This window comes from Mizuhopecten yessoensis, unplaced genomic scaffold (genome assembly GCF_002113885.1).
Source record: "Mizuhopecten yessoensis strain PY_sf001 unplaced genomic scaffold, ASM211388v2 scaffold10737, whole genome shotgun sequence".
NCBI classification, from domain to species: Eukaryota; Metazoa; Mollusca; class Bivalvia; order Pectinida; family Pectinidae; genus Mizuhopecten; species Mizuhopecten yessoensis.
This window is the reverse complement of record NW_018408696.1, coordinates 56396-78012: the sequence shown is the minus strand read 5'-3', so window position 1 is coordinate 78012 and position 21617 is coordinate 56396. Positions and strand designations below refer to the sequence as shown.

General features: G+C 35.7%; 1 protein-coding gene across 1 annotated transcript; it reads right to left on the bottom strand.

Moving 5' to 3' along the window:
• Nucleotides 1-855: 855 nt before the first annotated feature.
• On the bottom strand, nt 856-21175 carry LOC110462044 (protein OS-9-like). Its single transcript, XM_021515819.1, has 16 exons — nt 21012-21175; nt 20230-20409; nt 19760-19823; nt 17346-17422; nt 16800-16907; nt 15634-15835; nt 12220-12345; nt 10710-10973; nt 9212-9407; nt 8786-8880; nt 6983-7116; nt 5463-5586; nt 4019-4159; nt 3491-3646; nt 2546-2661; nt 856-1922 (listed from the first exon to the last, which is right to left on the bottom strand). The coding sequence occupies exons 1-16, from the start codon at nt 21165-21167 to the stop codon at nt 1812-1814; spliced, it is 2250 nt and encodes a 749-aa protein (XP_021371494.1). The 5' UTR covers nt 21168-21175; the 3' UTR covers nt 856-1811.
• Nucleotides 21176-21617: the final 442 nt, after the last annotated feature.

The following is a 21617-nucleotide window of genomic DNA, read 5'->3' as shown; positions in this document are numbered from 1 at the left end:
TTTGACATCATTTTTTTAATCTTAAATAACAAATACGATATCAACTGTTTATCGTGGTTAAGGGAGATCATTCAGGCAAACTTAATGAAAAAAAGGAATGTTAATAACGAGCAATTCCATGTTACACAAGCATATTTTATACAAAGTTAAAGAAATTTCATACATGTCGATTTAAAATTAATTAGTGAACAAAAAAAACCTACTCCCAATTTAGTTTCATTACAAACAATTTATCAAATCTCTAGAGTGACTTCCGCCAAAAGTCGGTGAAAATGCTGATGAAACTTTAGACTAGAATGTCATAAAATTCTTGGCTGAATTACCTTATACCTGATCCTTTTCACTGGTATCAAAATAACATTGTAGATATAGATTTGCTGGAAAAATTCAGTCAATCATTTCGTTTTTAAAAACTAACGGACTTTTTTGTTTTCGTTACCACATCAAATTTGGAACGCCAAGCCCCAGTGACAGCACTATCTTTATCTCTATTCCTCGTCCTACTACATTTGCTTAAAACACTTTAGAGAAAACTGCAGTCTCCACTGAAGACCATTACAGACTGAAGACCACTACAATCTCCACTGAAGACCACGACTGTCTCAACTGAAGACCACTACAGTCTCCACTGATGACCACTACAATCTCCACTGAAGTCCACTACAATCTTCACTGAAGACCACTACTGTCTCCACTGAAGACCACTACTGTCTCCACTGAAGACCATTACAGACTGAAGAAAACTACAAACACCACTGAAGACCACGACTGTCTCAACTGAAGACCACTACAGTCTCCACTGATGACCACTACAATCTCCACTGAAGTCCACTACAATCTTCACTGAAGACCACTACTGTCTCCACTGAAGACCATTACAGACTGAAGAAAACTACAAACTCCACTGAAGACCACTGCAATATCCAATGAAGACCATTACAGACTGAAGAAAACTACAAACTCCACTGAAGACCACTTCAGTATCCACTGAAGACCATTACAGACTGAAGAAAACTACAATCTCCACTGAAGACCACTACAATCTCCACTGATGACCACTACAATCTCCACTAAATTATTGATTTAGTTTAATGACATGTTTAAGTAAAAACAATTTAAAATCTTTACTTAATACAGCTTTACATTCATCATAAAATCCTGAAAAAAAATCTGTGTTCTTGTGATCAAATGTAACGGTGCTATTTATTTTCCTATTAAACTATTTACATATAGATGTATTACCCAGATTAATATATTGATCAATTTTGTTCACTAAAATTTCAAACATTTTTCATCATCTACAAACATTACAAAAATGTCATTTTATCATTTGCGTTTTTATCAAAATTCCCCAAAGGAAAAAGAATCTTTGATTTGAATCCCCCAAAACAATAAGCAGCTCTTCAGTTAGCAACATGCTCCTGTTATTGTATTGTAACCCAAAATTATGTTTTTTTCTGGTGAGGTCACGACATATAAATTGTTTTATAATATTATTGTCTTATCTTAATGGAAGAAATGTTTTGAGAGGTATGTAGTATTTTCTTTTATGGTTTCACATCCTAACAACAGCTATAAGATCATTTGAAGATGGTGTCCACAGAGAGTAAGGTCATGGAAAGCCCACTTTAAATTACCATCTTACTAAAATATCACAATCCGGAAATTACACCTACTGAATTTTGTATATTACGAAAAACTGTTTATCATCATATCAATATCTGTTTTCTTAAGTTGCTGTGAAGTTTTGACATTTGAAAGAATGAACCTCAATGTTTATGTGAAAGAAATCACCCTAACCAGAATAACAATTAAGGTGGAAGAGTGTCTTCTTTTTTCTTATTCTTTTCCCAAACAAAATTATAGTTTTGCTCCATTGCGTTGTGTTGCTGCTCCTCTCTAGCAGCCTCACTGTCCCCTTCCTGTGGAAACAACATAACGGTGTCAGTTTGTCACATGACCTACAAACTTCCACATTCATGAATTATTGCGGGAACTCAAGTTTAGGAAATACATTTTCTGAATTCAAATCATGAAGTGGATTTCAAAATAATCCTTTGAATTGGAAATGCTCATTATCGTGTCATCAGATGTTTTGAAGCATGACAATGTGATATACACATGTATATATGTGCAAGCATTCTTAAATATTCATTTTGATCAGCACAATAATATTTACCACCAAAACACAATAAACTGAAATTGCTACAGGGAGCAAAAACAATTATTACAATAACAAGCTGTGAAACACAGGCTGAATTTTAAAATTTACTTTTGGTATTAACTTTTGATATATGTTCTTGGTTTATATGTACAGTATCTGGAAAAATTACTGTCGGCAATGTCAATGTAACTTTTCACAACAATGCCAGGTAATTGCACAATGGAAAAAAGAACAATCATTATGAAGGAATGGGGGGTATGGCAATTCTACCCTCAAGAGTGAATCTACCATAACTATATGTGACAAATTATACTAGTGTGCTTGTGTAATAATTGTACCAATGTGTACTATAAAAGAAAAAAAAACATTTGAAACACATACCAGAATGGAGACAATCATGTTTTTAAAACTTTTGGACTCTTCATCAGAGAGTACATGTACACTATCCTCATCACCCTGGTAGCCAGCTGTTATTATTTTCACCTGGATCTTCCCACCTGTTGGGAGGGAAAAAAATCACAAAGTTAAATATCTAATGAAATTTAAAAGTAAAACTGGGGGAAATGTCATGAGGTTTATACAAAAGGAAAATTTGGAACTAATTTTGACACTGCTACATGTAATACTAAGACCTTCATTGACCAGGATATATAACATTACCTCTATTGTCCAGGTTACATCATAAGCTATCACTTGCAAGAAACATGCATTATAATGCTTCTTCATATTGGCAAAACTTACCTGTTATTATGATCTGAATGATCCAATTCCCATATTTTTAGGTTAACATTCTTTTGTTAAGTGACACTTAACACGGATAAATGTTTTTTTATAATTCACAGCTTTTTAACAAAGCTTCACAATGTTATCCTGCAAACTTTAAGGTCAATTTAGTGTCCATTGCATATTTGAGTCAGTTAAGAGCTGTTGGAGAGAATCATCTGCTACACTTCCGATCTTGTAATTGATTCCTCCTGATAATTGGATGTCTTTGTGTTTCAGTCTGACATTTTTTAACCACTTTATGATCCAAGCAGTATTTAACATGGAAAACTGCTCTTTTTAGTTAAAGTAAATTAAGTGTTTTGTTGACTTCTTGCACTGGTGTTCAGGACTTGCAGGTAAACATTGTATTTTGTAAAAAAAAAAAAAAAGTTCTTAGCCCGGTTTCGGCCAATCACAGGGAAGCAGCAACCAACATAATATAATGAGATACAATGTTACCTCCAAGGTCCAGACCCATTTTTGTCATGACCAGAAAATGTGACACTTAACCTAGAATGACATGACTTCTTTATACATGTATAACCAGAAACATAACCTCACCTCCAAGGTCCAGACCTGCCTCTTTAAGTCCCTCTTTCACTTCCTTCTCTAGTTTCTCTGTTTCAGCTGTTTGTTTGGCTTGTAGTGATCCATAATCTGACTTCGATACTTTTGTCACTCTTATTTTGACTCTATCATCTTGAGATTTTACAGGTCCTATAATTAGGAATAAATGAAGATTTACATTAAATGTAAATTCAAACTGTTTTTTTCAATTTCATAACCTAAAATATGAAAAAAAATAGATTTTTTCCTTTATGGTATAATTTGGGTTATATTGACATATCAATGGTACGGTACACCCATGGTCAGACATTAACTTAATAAAAGACCATATGCATATGTACATGAACAATTAGTTTTGTGATTGATTTTAATGTCATTAGCATGATAAGCAAGACTGAATGTTCTCCTTAGGCTATAGTTATACCATAAAATGGAAACTATCGGTAATATAAGCTCTTTCAATGTATATAAATACACTTGGCATTCCTTACATAAGCAACACATGAAAATAAATAATCATACCTTTTACTTTATTTTTTAAATCTCCAGACACTAAATTTTCATCTTCATCATCACTCTCATCCTCCGTTTCATCTACATCTTCGTCAGAATTATAAGATTTTTCTTTCAACATGCTTATTTCTTTATCTACTTTCCTTATATCTGAAAATGACAACATTCAAAATATTATATTTATGCTTGAAAAAGACGTAATAATACACAACCAAGTACAATAACTACATAGGACATATAAAATGAATTCTACTGCAAGGTTAGACACACAAGACATGTGTACAGTGTAACCAGGATATATACCACCATATTTTGTCCAAGAAAAACTCCACAGTATGAGTTTGGCGGTACATTTAGGTGTCCTTGTTAAATGACAGGTGATAGATGTTTGTAAGGACATATATCTGTACACTTTCAATAACACCACCAAGACAGTATACAGTTTACCTGGAAACTTTCGCCCTTCACCAGTAAAATCCATATGAGCCCGTGTAATTAGTTGCGCCCTTTACATGTGATTGCCAGACACAGTATACTGTGAACTAATATTCAGTTGTGATAAATTTGCCCTCATGACGGAAGGTGAAAAAGGCGAAAGTGAAACTGCGACAAACATTTCCCAGCATACAGTATATATTGGCCACTCTTATTACACATTAGTAACAGTTTATACGACAATTAATTTAAATGGACATGTACACTACATCAATATTTAAATAGATCATGCATTACAGTCAGTTTGAATATAATGCTCAAGTTCTGTTTCAATTCAATGTTCTGCTATTTGTCACAATCAGCATTGTCAGAATTTTTCAGCCTCAGTAATATCATCCTTTGATATTACTTCAGTTGGTAAGAAATACCTATCCATGTCACTGGACAAATGGAACTCTGGACTATACAACTAGAGCAAGCTCATCTTTGATCTGTTGCAACAGATCGCTGAGATCCACATCAATGTTAACCAAATGTCTGGGTCAGTTAATATTTTAGGGAATTGTATTACCTGGTAATGTGTAAATCTTTCAGGCATACATACTAGTTTACATACTAGCAAAGTGACCCCTTGGTCCAGTCACCTGTAAAGTTGATGACAAAAGCATGTCACCTACAGATAAATTCTGTGATCTAGTGAGGCAGTGCTATTGAGGGCCCACAAATGGGTATTTGTACCACTATTCTTAAAACATAATGGCATAATTAATATGGAGTTTGGCATTACAAAGAGGAGAAAATGTGGAGAAAAATGTTTTGATATAATTAATGGCAGTACATAGTTTGGCAATCCAAAAAGTGTGATATATTGAAGTTATACTGGGTACTGCCAAGAAGACGTGTATCTATGCTGACAACTACATAGAAGATCAAATGTTTTAGTCTTTTCTACCAGTACTTTCACAACCTATGGTTTAATACAGGTCAATTTATCAATTAATATTTAAAATTCACTCACCTTTTTCCGTTTTATCCAATTTATCCAGTAATTTATTGTGAATTTTTGACATATGTGAAAATGTTTCTGATCTATCTACATCTGTATTAAGTTCCTCATCTGTCATCCCAAGCTCTTCCCCTGCCTGTGAATAAATATAATACACAACATCAGATTTAAATTCTATTTACAATTTACAAGTACATGGCCAACATAAACAAGCAAGTAAAAATACAACCTCAGGTAAACCTCACGGTCTACAAATAGGTCCATTCCATTCCACAACCTCGGTTAAACCCTTCTGTCTACTAAGTTAGTTAAACTAACAAACTAGATTATTCCACCCTTTTTACCAGTAGGTCAAACACTGTCTATAAAGATAAACCTCTCTGTTAAGTTTTGTTTGTTCGGAGTTTCAGATCCCGGCAATAGCTATGGTCAAATGAAGAATGGTCCTCCAGTAGGTTAAACATTTAAAACTCAGGTGAACTTCCCTTTCTAGAACACCCCTGCAGGTGGGGGATCGGGAAAAGAATACACCTGCTGTTACTCACTGCATGTGTATCGTAGGAGGCGACTAATGCGGGAATCCCCAGCAGAATTGGGAATTTGCTTTGATGTCCTCTATTTGGGGACACAAAAGCGACCAAAATAAATCTGCTGCACCCATTGCAATACATGTATATGGGATCTTAATCTTTCTTTCTACTTCTTACTACTTTTTATTTCCTAGTGCCTTGCTTGGCAACACTTCACTTTTGGCCTTAATGTTGAGCATTCGCCGTGTGAGGAAGGCAATGGGTTCTGTCCCCAGGCTGGGACATACCAAAGTCCTTAAACATGGTAGTTGTTATTCCATGCATAACGTTCATCATTTGGGGTAATGGCAACAACTGGTTCACCCGTCCTCAGTATAATTTGACCAGGCAGAATGCTGTGCTGGGTGCCTTCGGTATGGTTTTTAGAGATAGCACTATAAAGTCGGCATCAGATCCGTACAATCGCAAAGAGGCAAGCATACCAACATACCCTGTCTCCTGCATACACACACGCAAGCACGCATACACTACACACATGGAGACACGTCCTTAAATGACAGGTCCCATACATATGTAACCTTAGATATGACTTCCTGTCTACATGTTGGTCACATACATATGTAACCTTATTATGACTTCCTGTCTACATGTTGGTCACATACATATGTAACCTTAGATATGACTTCCTGTCTACATGATGGTCACATACATATGTAACCTCAGATATGACCTCCTGTCAACATGTTGCTTTGGTCACATACATATGTAACCTTAGATATGACTTCTTGTCTACAAGTAGTTCAAGGCATTATGTCATCCTAAACACTAAAATTCCTTACCAGTCAGTATACTGCATTTAACAGGATCAGTGAGGATATGTAGCAATAGCATGGTTTCAATAATATCCATCTGAAACCCTGGAATCAGTTTTAATCCATCGTTGATTTACTTGTACATAAATCAATTCATACACAAAGCTGAATTTATGCGTGATCCTCTTACCTCACTGATGATATTATCAAATTCTTGCATCATGCTTTCTTGGATTCTCTTCTTCACAGACAGAAATCGTTTTTTATTTTTTCTAAAGAATTCTTTATACTGTGATAGCTTCAATGTATCCATTTCTTCTAAATCTGAAAAGGAAATGACATTCATAAATATTACAGTTTTGTCCATTAAAAAAACCCACAGGTTTAATTTGTCCATTCATAAATACCACAGGTTTGTCTATTCTAAATACTACATGTTTGTCCATTCATAAATATTACAGGTTTGTCTATTCATAAATACTACAGGTTTATCTATTCATAAATAATTTCAAGTTTGTCTATTCATAAATACTACAGGTTTGTCTATTCTAAATATCACAGGTTTGTATATCTATTCATAAATACTACAGGTTTGTCTATTCTAAATACTACAGGTTTGTCTATTCTAAATTAATACTACAGGTGGTCAGGTGGTCGGGTGGTCCAGTGGATAGCGCAGTTGCCTTTCACCAAGGGTTCGATTCCCCGATTGGACGTGAAAAGGTTGAGGTCACCTGCCCGACCACGTGGGTTTTCTCCGGGTACTCCGGTTTACTCCCACACTAAGACCCCCAAAGCGCTAACATCCGGGCCAACAAGAGTGATTAATATAATATAAGTTGAAATAAATTTAATTGTTGTAAAATAAATAAAGTTTATATTTTTAAATACTACAGGTTGGTTCATTCATAAATATTACAAGGTTGTCCATTCTAAATACTTCATGTTCACCCATTAATAAATACCAAAGGTTTGTACATTTATAACAAGAGTACCGTGGGGTGAAACAATATACGCCCGTCGAATGCCATATAGTGTTATATACTTTCTTACATTGAAATAAGATCTGCATCATTCAAAGAGTGGTTAGCTGACATGCTATAAAAATGTAGGAGAAAATCACCGGATAAAAAAATCAAATACTGAAATGAACAAAGGGCAATAACTTTTGCAAAAATCATTGAATCAAAATTCTTTTCAAGGAAACACAACAACATATCATGATTATTTAGCCTACTAAGTTTCAAAGAAATCTTTAAAAAAATGCAGGTTGCAATCTCCGGACAAAAAATCAAATACTGAAATGAACAAAGGGCAATAACCTTTGGAAAAATTGTTGAATCAAAATTCTTTTGAAGGAGACACAACTTCATATCATGATTATAATGTATACCAGGTTTCAAAGAGATCGGTCGAAAAATGTAGGAGGAGATTACCGGACAAACAAAAGTTTACGCCGGACGGCCGGACGGCCGGACGGCCGGACAATGCAATACCAAAATACTCCCGTCAAATTTGACAGGCGTATAAAAATTACAAATAAATACTACAGGTTTGTCCATATTTGTCACATTTTAGCTGGTGCTGCAGGATATCACTAGGGTCCTGTCGCCCATTCTTTCTGTACAATTTCTAACCCATTCTGATCAAATGTTACCATAGGATCTGTGTTGGACAAAGGAAAAGGCGGACACATACAAACCAATAAATTAGCATGCTCCTATATTGTTCTACAGTAGGATTCAAAGGGACCAAAAAATAATACCTGGATATCTTTATCAGATGTTCAACATACCCTGGACAAGATTTTTTCTTACAACAATTATTACTACCTACATGATAAAGTTGCGTACAGCAACTCTGAACTTAAAATACGATTGTACCTTGGCCCTGAACTTAAAATACGATTGTACCCTGGCCCTGAAATTTGGAGGACATTGTACCTCGGCTCTGAACTATGAAGGAAATTGACAATAATCGCTACCATCTTTACCTTTGTTAAATTCTTTTATCATGTCCAATTCCGTTTCATCAAAATCTTCATCAAATTCCTCATGTGGCACACCACCCAGTTTCTTCAGCTTAAACCTAAAGAAGAAAAAGAAATAATGTGTCTTTTACACCATTTCCATCTAAAACACTCAATTTTTAAGATATTTATTTTTCATTTACATGCACATTCAGTGAAAATGAATGTGCATGTGTAATAAGATTGACACCAGACACTATACTGTGGTATGTTCACGGTGGTTGAAGGACTAAATAAAACAAATGCCTTGTGGTTAAAATTAGTTTTTTTTCTACACAAATTGTTATGCATCTTATTAAATAACATTATTTTTTTCTTTTATTAATTATTTTTTTGTTTCAATATAGAGATCATACACTTTTACTATGCTGCATGCGTGAGCTTTCTTACATTTTGTCTTGAAGAGAATCATCCTCTAATTCTGCTCCAGTACTCGTGCCTATCTCTCCTTCCTCCTCCTCTTCCTTGTGAGATTGCAGGTAGGCCTCAGCATCCCCCTGAGCTTTCTGCACTGCCTCCTTTAGTTCGTCCATGGTATGTACAACCTTCACACTATGAGGCTTCATCTTCAGACTGGCATCCCCCTCTGTCAAACACAGCACATATCATGACAACCAGCACAATCCACGCCCCTTTTCTACATCACAGGACAAATATTTATAAGGTGGTGGGAGTTTTGGATGACATAGAAAATAAAATATATTAATATTTTTCCAGTTCATGAACCAATTGGCAGCTTACGATTGAGCGATTCAATGCAAGTAAAACTAATCCACTAACGATCTCTAGTTGGCAGTGCATATTTCTACATAGAACAGGGATAATTCAGATATACATTTTTTGTTAATACAAGAGGCCCAGAGAGCCTGTATCGCTCACCTGGATATCTAAGCAATCATGGCAAAATATTCTCCAAATGAGATCCAAGAAAATATGCCAGACCCCAAGGCCAATCCAGGATCAATTCTAAAATCATGACTGCATTCTTCTCTTTTTGTCCAGCATTTGTATAGATAGTTTTGGGGTGGGGACCTCAACCGTTTTTAAGTTATGACCCAGGGGTTAATTTAGACCCTGGGATCAATTCTAATATCATGACTGCATTTGTCTCTTTATNATTAATTTTATTAAGTCTGCAAAGGTGGGGCAGACCCTGGGATCAATTCTAATATCATGACTGCATTTGTCTCTTTATGCCCAACAATTGTATATTTAGTTTTGGGGTGGGGATCTTAACCATTTCGAAGTTATGACCCATAGTTATGGTTATATGGTTGGGATCTCAACCATTTCCGAGTGATAAACTTATTTTGGCCGCCTTAGCCTGGGGGGTCAGCCCCAAAATTTGTACAATTTTGAATCTACACCACCTAGGGATGCTTCCAGTTAAATATGGTTGATATCCATCTCTTAGTTCCAGAGAAGAAGTCGCTTAGGCAATATAGCCAAATTGCCTGCTTTTGGCCCCGCCCCTCAGCCCCCTGGGGGGTCAGCCCCACCATTTGTACAATTTTGAATCCCCATCACCTAGGGATCCTTCCAGTCAAATTTAGTTAAATTCCAATCAGTGGTTAAGAAGAAGAAGTCGTTTAAAGAAATTGTTGACGGACGGACGACGGACGCCACGGTATGGCATAAGCTCACCTTGGTTCTTCGGACCCGGTGAGCTAATATAATACAATTTTGGACAATGGAGAAAAATTCAAGTTAATTCTTTGGTCTATTGCTATTTATTAAGCAAAAAACTTTGTAAACCAAAAACAGAACAAACAAAAGAAGCCTTGTTCTGCACAAACAGTTACAGATATCAAACTTGCAATGGAGAAATGGGGCAAAAGTGGAACAAAAGTGGAACAAAAGGGTGTTTGTAAAGAAACCATGCAGTTACCTTCCTCTGTGTGTTCTTTCATGGCTTCATTTAAAGAATTTCTGAGAAGTTTCTCAAGCTGTTTGTTGTTACCAAGTGATGATCCCATCAATTCTTCTAGATTCTCATCATCAGAATCTGACCCTGTCTGTGTATCTTTTGACCCCAACTTTGTATCTTCTGGCTCAGCCTCTGGATCTGTTACTGTTGACACATGCCTTTGAGAATCTTCATCTTTCCAGGAGATATCAGGTGATTTTAACATTTTTTGTATGGATGATTTATCTAGAAAAAAAGAAAAAAAAAATCTTTCAATTTTTGTTGTCTTTACTTACTGTAAAAGCATATATTTTCGGTGGGGTTAAATTTCTTTGTTTTTGTTTTGGGACAAATTCGTTGGGATTATATTTTGTGGAATCAACAATTTTAAACCCTGTATTTATATTTGTTTGACACCTGGACAATAAGACAATAGGTCCGGATAGCTATACATCGCTCGAGTTGATCACCTGTCCACTCCAGGTGAATTTTGTACACCTCGTACAACCCAGTCAGTGGAAAACAATATATCGACCATCGCTCGATGGTCATATAATTTAGTCTGAACAAACATGTGTGGTAGTTAATAGCTATCTGGATGGAAATAATTAGGCCTACCAACATTTTATAACACAAATTCTGATAAGAATACGAGCATGAATTTCATAAATAATCACGGTTACCTTGACACATCATGTGAGAAAGTCATGCCGATTTCAATAAAAATATTACTCAAGAAGGAAGACGTGTGTTTTTAATAATTTAAGCAATAGTCAATAGTTTCTCTATTGCATTAGAAGTTGATTTCCCCGTGTCTCCTTTGAAATTTCTTTGAACATAATATTAGATTATTATTGAAAAGGGAAAATTTAGTGGGTTTTTTTGTTATTGTTTCTATACAAGTTGATTTCACCGCACGACTTAATTGCCAGGTACATGTAAGACCGGGCGAGATAAACTCACCTGATGGGTATCAGTCAAATCCGTCATGCTCTATAGTTTACATAGAAAGAGTGATGCAATTATAACTGTGTAACAAAGTTATCAGTGTTTACTACCTCTGTGCCTGTGACGATAATTACACCGTTTATCATGAATCTTGTCTCAATGTACATGTAAATACAGCATGGATTTGTAACTAAATTAATAGTTTATTTCATATTTTCGCTTAGTTTATAACGTGTGTGCTTCAAATTTAGTTGGGATTATATTTCATGGTTTTTATAAAACCATGAAATAAACGAAATTAAATCCCAAACAAAATATGATGCTTTTATAGTAGGCAAGATAAATTAATATCCTAACAAAAAATCTTATCCCTCATTCAGTCAATTTAACAAGGCCCATAACTCTTTTCTTTCTTCCGAAACGTTTTCTTCAGGTTGGTAATTATATAGATACAGAATAACACGATTGCCTGTATACAAACAAAGGCGACAATTCTGAATATGATATATAACTCAACTCCACTTCAAATCAGTCACTAATTTACCTGATTGTTCCTTTAATTTTGCTTGTTGTTCCTGCTGAAGTTTCTGCCTTTTCAATCTTGCTTGTTTTTCTTGTTCTTGCTTTTCTTTCAGCTTTCTTTCACTCTCTTCTTTAAGTCTTTGTTGTTCTATTTATAATGAATGAAATTCTAAAACTTAATTATGAATATGGTTATTTAAACAAGAGGCCCAGAGGGCCTGTATCGCTCACCTGAATATGTTTAAAATAATTGGTTTGAAGTAAAGGTATAGCACTCCTTGGTAGGTGCTGTAAGTACAGATCCAGAGCCCCACCCTTATGTAGGGGGGGGGGGGGGCATACCAACCAATTATAACAAAAATTGAGACCCCTTGGCCCAAGGATGCTCCAGACTAGAATGATTTTAAAGGTTTTACCTCTATTTCTCCTATTGGGCCCCGCCCTTCTAACCCCTGGGAGACCACACCCACTGCTTATACAAAATTGAGTCCCATTGGCCCAAGGATGCTCCAGACTTAATTAGGATAAAATCCCTGAATCCTTATGGTAGAAGAAGGATTTTGAAGGTTTTACCTCTATTTCCCCTATTGGGCCCCACCTCTCTGCCTCCAGGGGTGTTAGACAGACCATTTATACAAAATTGGTTCCCCTTCACCCAAGGATGCTTCATGCCAAATTTGGACAAAATCCTGTCATTCGTACAGAAGAAGGTATTTGAAGAATTTGCTATGTGTCCCCTATTGGGCCCCTCCCTTCTGCCACACTCGCTGTTTATACGAAATTGAGTCCCTTTTGCCAAAGGATGCTCAAGACTAAATTAAGATAAAATCCCTTAATCCCTATGGTAGAAGAATTATAAAGGTTTTACTTCTATTTCCCCTATTGGGCCCCGCCCCTCTGGTCCCAGGGGGTCACACCCACTGTTTATCCAAAATTGGTTCCTTTTTACCCAAGGATGCTCCACACCAAATATGGACCAAATCCTTTCATTCCTACAGAAGAAGAAGGATTTTAAAGAATAATTTGCTATGTTTCCCCTATTCAGCCCCGCCCCTCAGGCCCCTGGGAGGCCAGACCCATGGTTTATACAAAATTGGTTCCCCTTCACCCAAGGATGCTTCAGACAAAATATGAAACAAATCCTTCATTCCTACAGAAGAAGAAGGATATTAAAGAATTTGATATATTTCCCCTATTGGGCACCGCCCCTCAGCCCCCTGGAGGGCAAGACCCACTGTTTATACAAAATTGGTTCCCCTTTACCCAAGGATGCTCCACACTAAATATGGACCAAGTCCTTTCATTCCAACAGAAGAAGAAGGATTTTAAAGAATAATTTGCTATCTTTCCCCTATTGGGCCTGCCCCTCAGGCCCCTAGCGGGCTACACCCACGGTTTATACAAAATTGGTTCTCCTTCACCCAAGGATGCTCCACACCAAAATGGAACAAATCCTTTTATTCCTACAGAAGAAGAAGGATTTTAAAGAATATTTTGCTATGTTACCCCTATTGAGCCCCACCCCTCGGCCCCCTGGCGGGCCAGACCCACGGTTTATACAAAATTGGTTCCCCTTCCCCCAAGGATGCTCCACACCAAATATGGAACAAATCCTTTCATTCCTACAGAAGAAAAAGGATTTTTAAGAATTTGCTATATTCCCCTTATTGGGCGCCGCCCCTCAGCCCCCTGGGGGACCAGACCCAACATTTATACAAAATTGAGTCCCCTTGGCCCAAGGATGCTCCAGACTAAATTAGGATAAAATCCCTTAATTCCTACGGTAGGAGAAGGGTTTTAAAGGTTTTACCTCTATTTCCCCTATTGGGCCCAACCCCTCTTCCCCCAGGGGGGGCACACACTCCATTTATTATAAATTGAGTCCCCTTGGCGGAAGGATGCTCAAGACCAAATTTAATCAAAATCTGCCGTTCAGGACAAGTAGTGTTTTAAAGGAACAGTTGACGGACAGATGGATGGACGGACGACAGACGCTGCGGTATGGCATAAGCTCACCATGGTCCTTTGGACCAGGTGAGCTAAAAATACGAGCAGAACATCCTAATAACAAGTTTTGTGTTGGTCATAATTAAATGAAGATTTTACCAAAACAATCCATATTTTGTTTTATGTTTTAACATACATTTTCCTTGGTTCATCAACAAAGATCAAAGATGTTAGGTAGAATATATGTCACAGAGAACTATTTTTTATACAGTGAAGTAGTACTCCATAAAATATATCCATATATGAAGATGATTGTTTGACTCCTAGTGTTAGAATAATAGAGCTTAAAGTAAAGTCAAGATGTGGTACAAAAGACTTATGATTGAGCCAAAGAACACTAGAACTGTCACCTATGGGCTAACTAACTAATAAGCATTCTGGCTGCTTACTGCCCCTGTAGGGGATAAAAGATCAAGGGTCACGAAAAAGTCTAACCTCAGATGTCGTACCGATAGACCGATGAAAAAGACAAACACCACTACGGTGAACTTTGACTCAATGACCTCAGAATTTTGTCGCAATGTAGCTTGCATCAATGCTACATTTACTCCAAGGTATGTCTATATAAAAAACCTACCATTTCTGCAATAATTAGCCATTTTAGTAACATAATGCATCTGTGACCTACGACCTTTGACTTCATGACCTACAAAGTTTGTCACAATATAGCCTGCGATACTGTAATGAATGTGTATACAAAATACCTACTGTTTCCGAGATATTTAGCCATTTCAGTAATGTAATTCATTTGTGACCTTTGACCTCTGACCCCACGACCTCAGAAGCTGTCCTTTGAGTAGATTGCATTATATTCCTACAAAATTTCAATGTATACGTATGTGTTTAAAAAATACCTACCGTTTCCAAGATGTTTAGTCATTTTAGTAACTTAATTCATTCATGACCTTTGACTTTTGACCCCAAGACAACAGAACTTTGTCAGTGAAGTAGCTTTCATTAATCCCTACAATATTCTGACGTTTATGTGTATACAAAATACCTACTGTTTCCGAAATGTTTAGCCATTTCAGTAACGTAATTCATTTGTGACCTTTGACCCATGACCTCAGAAGTTTGTCAGAAGAGTAGCTTTCATTAATACCTACACCATTCCAATGTATACGTGTATACAAAATACCTACCATTTCAGAGATAATTAGCCGTTTCAGTAATGTAATATACTGTCTACAGAAGTCAAGGGCCATAACTCTGGAAAATATTGAAGGATAGTATCAGCAGTCTGGGAGACACAAACTCATTTGAGGTATAACATGTGTGTAAAGTTTCATCAAAATCCATGCAAAACATATACACCTTTGTAAATACCTGAGATTTTTAACACGGCATAAACAAAGGTAAGATCTGTAACCCAATAAAATAAACAAAAAAAGAGTTAAACAAGTGATATTATTAATTTTTCAAACTTTACCAAGCTGTTGCTGTTTGTACTCTGTGAACTGTATTTCTGAGAGAAGAGGTTGACAGGTGATAGGAACAGGAGTATTTTTGGTCGGAGGTTTCAGGTAAGGGTGGTGGCAGATCTTGGTGGTGTGGACTTTGAGTATGTAGACACATGTCTCAGGCTCATCAATACGGGAAATGGTATCACCAGCTCCCTCCTCACAGACAAACTGTAACATCATAGGAAAAATAGTTGCCTACTTAATCCTTCTCTTAGACAAACTGTAACATCACAGAATGATCCTGTAATCAATTCTTCTATAAACAAGACAAAGTATTGCAAGGCAATCCTTAGTCCCCCACCGGTATAATGATTTCTATATTTAACAAACAGCACATTTATGTCTGGATGTATCTACGTTAGGAAAATATCCTGATACATACTTCTTGTACTCTGCCATCCGAAGATGTCCTTGTACACCTGATCTTGTTACTCCAGGTGAAATAGTACAAAATATGCCTGGACAAATTAACTTTTTCAAAAGTAAAGGTCAAAGGTCACAGTGACCAAATTCTTGCACTCTGCACTCTGCCATCCCAAGATGTCAGTGTACAACAAATCTATTTACTCCAGGTGAAATAATACAGAAGATATGCTCTGGACAAACTTTTTCAAAAGTTAAGGGCAAAGGTCAAAGCATAGTTCACAGTGAGGCCTTATTGATATTATTCGTATAGAAGATTTGTCCTGGACAAACTTTTTGGACGGACGGACGGAGTGCAAACCAAAAGCCCACCCACCCCACCACACCCACCCACTGGGAACCGTTGGGAGACTAATAATTACCTTAAATACTCCCCAAAGACATATTGCTGGGAAACCAATGAAGTCTTTGCAGTGGTAATAGTAACTGCTCACACATGCCACAAATATTTATCCACCCTAACACATTCCCACCATTTGAGAAACTAACTGCAACACATTGCAACTTGATCAGGAATTCGGTAAACATATCCGCAATCATAACTGTCCTGAATGCAAGTTTTTAGGTTATAGATAGAGCCCATACTAACATGGTATAATTGTTACTAAGTATCTACATCTCCAGTGCCTAAAAATTATCATTTAGCAGAATGAAATATCTCAAATTTTATAAAATCAGACCGTTCATAGATGGCTGGGAGTATACTCACCCTAACCTCCGTTTTCCTTGGACGACCAGTCAGATCACAACGTGTGCCGTTTATGTATTGCTGACTGTGGTACCTATTTAATCTATTATAGTTTTTCACTCTTTTGTCCTGTAAAAAAGACAACTAACATGTATTACTGACACCATATAGGAACATCGTTATAATTTTAATGCATGATAAGATCAAATAAAGGAAGATTAACTAAATTTGATGGTTAAGTAAGACTTATAATAATTCAAGTGAATTTATTTTTAAATGTTTAACACATTATCAGCAATATATCATGACACAACATTTTCAATTAAGAAAGAAGTGTCTGCCCTGGAAAACAAGACACCAAAAATCAAATCTGACACCTGATAAATGAATTATTTAGGATGTCATGGAAATCAAATATGTTGTATTCCAAGAAGCATTTTGAATTTCTGTATGAAATATTTGGTTGAAATTAAATATAAAATTCACTCTATATAACAGAATCTTTTTCTAAAAAGGAGCAATATTTTTTAGAGGTGTAAATAAGACCAAACTTTAGAGATAACCTACCTGGTCTGTTTGGTTGTTCCAATCAAATTCAGATTCATAATATCCTAGGAATGTTACTTCACCAACTATCTTACCATCTGAAAATGAAGTATAGAAAAATGTAAGTGTTACGGTAATTAAATGTCATTAACATCTGATCTGTTTTACTTTCATTTGTATCTGAGTAAATTAACATATTTTACCTCACATATTTCTTGTATACATTTTTCATCACACATTTTTTTTAAATTCTATTATGAAATTAACATATGGAATATCCTCAATCCAACGTAATTTTCATTTTGTTTTTGTTGTTTTGCTAAAAAAAATTATAATATAAATTCATTGGCTAATCGTAAAGGTTTTTTTTTTTTTTTTTTTAATTTCTACTGTAATGTTTTTTTTATGTTATGAAAACAAATACATACTGTTATCTTGTCTCAGATTGTAAAAAACTTCTTGCCTCTCAACAAGATTTTGTAAAATTTTAAATGATATTTCTCCATCAATTTTACAAAATCTTTTTCAGAGGAAAGATTCTTTTTACAATCTGAGACAAGATAACGTGGTAAAGATCCCAAAGGTGAACACCACCACATACATATGGTAAGAGATCTTTCCGTTTTGCTGCTTCCCAGGTGTGGAACAGCCTACCAAATGAACTTTGATTAGTTGAAAACTATAAGTCATTTCGTGGGCTGTTTCGCACCTGGGACAATAATGTCTGCTCATGTGCTATCTGCACACACCATATAGTGTGAGTTGTCCCCCTTTGGAATCTACCTACATGTTTTCTACTACAACTCTTTAATTTCACTGTTGCTTTTGTTATTTATTTTAATATACTTCAGTACTCTACTTATTATATATATGATATTTATTTTAGACTTGAGCTCCATTGTTTAAGAGATCATTACTTTCTAAAATGAATATCATAATTATAGCTCTGTGTCAATCTATGACATCATTGTCTCTTTTTAATTCATAATTTATTAGTGTTTATCCTGTACATTTTTACGCTTTGCTACATTAGCATATATGTACATTACACCATGATAGTCTTAACTTGTGTTTTATATTACTTGTGTGACATTCAAGTGTTCACTATTAAATTACTTTTGATTTCATATGCTCTACTGTATATTTTTAGCATATCTAATTTCAATTGTTGTCTTGTTATTTTATATATATATATATATATTCACAAGTACTGTGATACTTGTTAAATTTTATATATGTTCTGTCGCAAGAATAGCACTACAGTGCTAATGTTATTGTGTTACAGGTATATGCGACGTTTAATAAAGCTTCTTGACTCTTTGACTAATTATTTGATTCTGCATTTATCATTTCATACAGTTTGTTTGTAACAGAAACTATCACTATTAATTCCGAAATAGAAATTACAGAGTTAAATACATGATACATAATAATAATTTATACATATGATAACCATACCTGTGTGTGCATTAAATCCTTTTCACTGGTTGAAATTGAAATGTTTTGTGGATTTTAAAACATTGAAAACTGAATACAACATACAAAAGTAAATGTATTACTATTCATTGCAGCGTTCCCACTCATTTTTCTATCTGGGGTTTTGCTACCCCCAGGGTTTGCAAAATGGGGGGACACCAGCATATTTTAGGGGTACATGTACATTTGTATGTATTTTGGGGGTTCCAATTTTTGCTGATTTTATTTATGAACTATAAATAAAATAAAAACAATGAGAATTAGCATATTCAGAATTGGTTATCATTTTGTGATCAATATTTTGTAAATAATATCTATTGATAATAAAACATTGCAAGGATGACTGCATATGTAAAATGTCACCTATGTTGATCGTTAACTTATTTCTCATTTCACTTACCGAATTAGTGTTTTTCAATTCACTGATGACGTAACAGTGCTCTTTGTTTGTTAATTTGTTGTACCTTCTATTAAGCGACAAGATGATGATTTAATATTTCTTTGTGATAACTGTATTCTGACTGATCATCTAGCCTCAAACAATATTAATCGCATTCCTCATGCCATTCGGTTTGAAATCTTTCAATATTTTTCTGTTTTGCATTGGCAAGTTTTCAGAGTGCAGTTTCTTCCAGGCTTTCATTTGTTTTACCGTGGCATCAGAGTTTGGGCAGACTGAAAAAAATACTTGCAGCATGGTTTGCTCCGACATTTTGTTTGTGTGTATCCGTCTGGGTCGTCGAGGCCAGGCGAGTGTGCAATAATGATTTACATACACACAAATTCCTGCACGTGCAGGTCACATAAGGCAGTCGAAATGTGTACTTGATTTATTTTAAAAATGCGTGAATCACGCACATTTCTACCTGAATGGGAACACTGCATTGCATTCAGCTGTCAGCTTTGAAATTTAACTACTTGCATTTGAGTACAGTGTACATCATTACATGTTTACATACCTTCAATATGAAACTGTCGGATATATTTCCCATAACAAAATTCATAACTCCACCAATCTTTGTTCTGAAAAAGCAAGCATTGAACTTAATTGCCATGCATGTAATAATATCAAATTTCATAATTAAACTCTTCTTGACATATTTATTGTTTGGGTTTACGTGTCTGTTATATAGATGTGTGAAATCAGAATCACTGTGCTGTCGGTAGATAGCATGGTACGGGTTTTCTTCTAAATGAAAGGCACGGATGTTGGGCTATTTTGATGGTAGCTATATGTGTTTATCATCGGCTTTCCCAAAAGATAAAACTAATTACCACACTGGATGTTGTCTTCAGGTCATGCCATTGTATGTACACTCTCATTAGGAGATGTATTTATTTCCAGTGTCCAATAGATTTTTTAGGGTGTTGTTTGACTAAATAGCCCACTTAAGAACATATAACTTATGTTTTATTACAAAGAACTAACTTTGAATAAACATGGTCCTGTTTCTAAAGGTTTTAACAATTCAGGAATCCCTGTTTCCATTGCAACTTTTTCCTCTTCTTCTTTCTTCTTGTCTGCTTCCATTCTGTTAGGAAAACTACATCGGTAGTGTTGCCCATATTTTGAGGTGACCTGTATGTTGTTACTGGAGCTAGCCGTGTCCTGAAGATAATCAATATACAAAGGCTCATATTATATCACAGATTTAAATGCCAAATGGTTTTCTGAAACATGTTCTTTGTCAGTCAAACTTCATACTCAGATACACAATAAATGTCTGTATGAGAGAGAGTAAGTGTGGCCGTGTAACATTAAATACCTTATAGATTTCTGTTTCCTTTTTTTCTATGATACATGTACACTAGGCCTTGCATATTTTATTTCACTTGTATCAACATGTACGTGTAACCTACAATTTTTTCATCAGAACATGCGAAGGTAAGAGTATGTTCACAATATGATAAAAGGCAAGTGTGGTTAGCTTAAATGGAGCACCGGTGCTGCACCTATGTATTGGGCCACAGGTGCTCGGGTTCTGGAATATATATGTTATACATAATCGCACCCACTAGATATCGCACCCCCTCATATGATTTATTAGTATAAGGGGGTGCGATATCTAGTGGGTGCGATTATATATCGCATATATTCCAGAACCCGAGCACCTGTGTATTGGACGTGTGTTTTACCAGCTGATCACGGTAACGTTACGGATGGCCGTAAGGCCTAGTATGAGAATAAGCAGACATTTATGAATGTATTACCGTTTGCGTCGAAACAACTGGTTCACTGATAATATCCAACCCATAATGCACACTTTTGAGCTCCTCTATGTCGAGGAACCCGTCAGCGGGATGGCATTTACGTATAAAATAAATAAACAAAAATGCAACTAGAAGTCCATCTGTTTTGGTCGCCATCTTCTATATTACGCATGCGCATTAGTAATGATACGTCCTCCTAATATGATGCATTCTGGGGAAAACGGCTAGTTTCGCTTTGCTTTCATCTAATAATAGACCAAAACACGTGCAACTGATATTTGTTTTGAAATACGAACAAGTATTTGTTTACAAACTTTCGCCTACAGTTGCAGGCATGTTTAAACTTACTTTAGGAGCATTGTAAATTAATTTAATTTCCATCATTGTATATTTTTTCGCTTGTGAAATATGTTTTTACGGAATTTGACAACTATACCAATGGCCCTTACATCTATAAAGCACAACAGCACTAAGAATTAAGTGTAGCATACGTTCTTTTCTGTACATATGTACTTTTTGACAGCTCTTTCAAAATAAACATGTTTTTCATTGATTTGTACGTCACTTAGAATATTGAGTATAATTGATTTGTACGTCACTTAGACT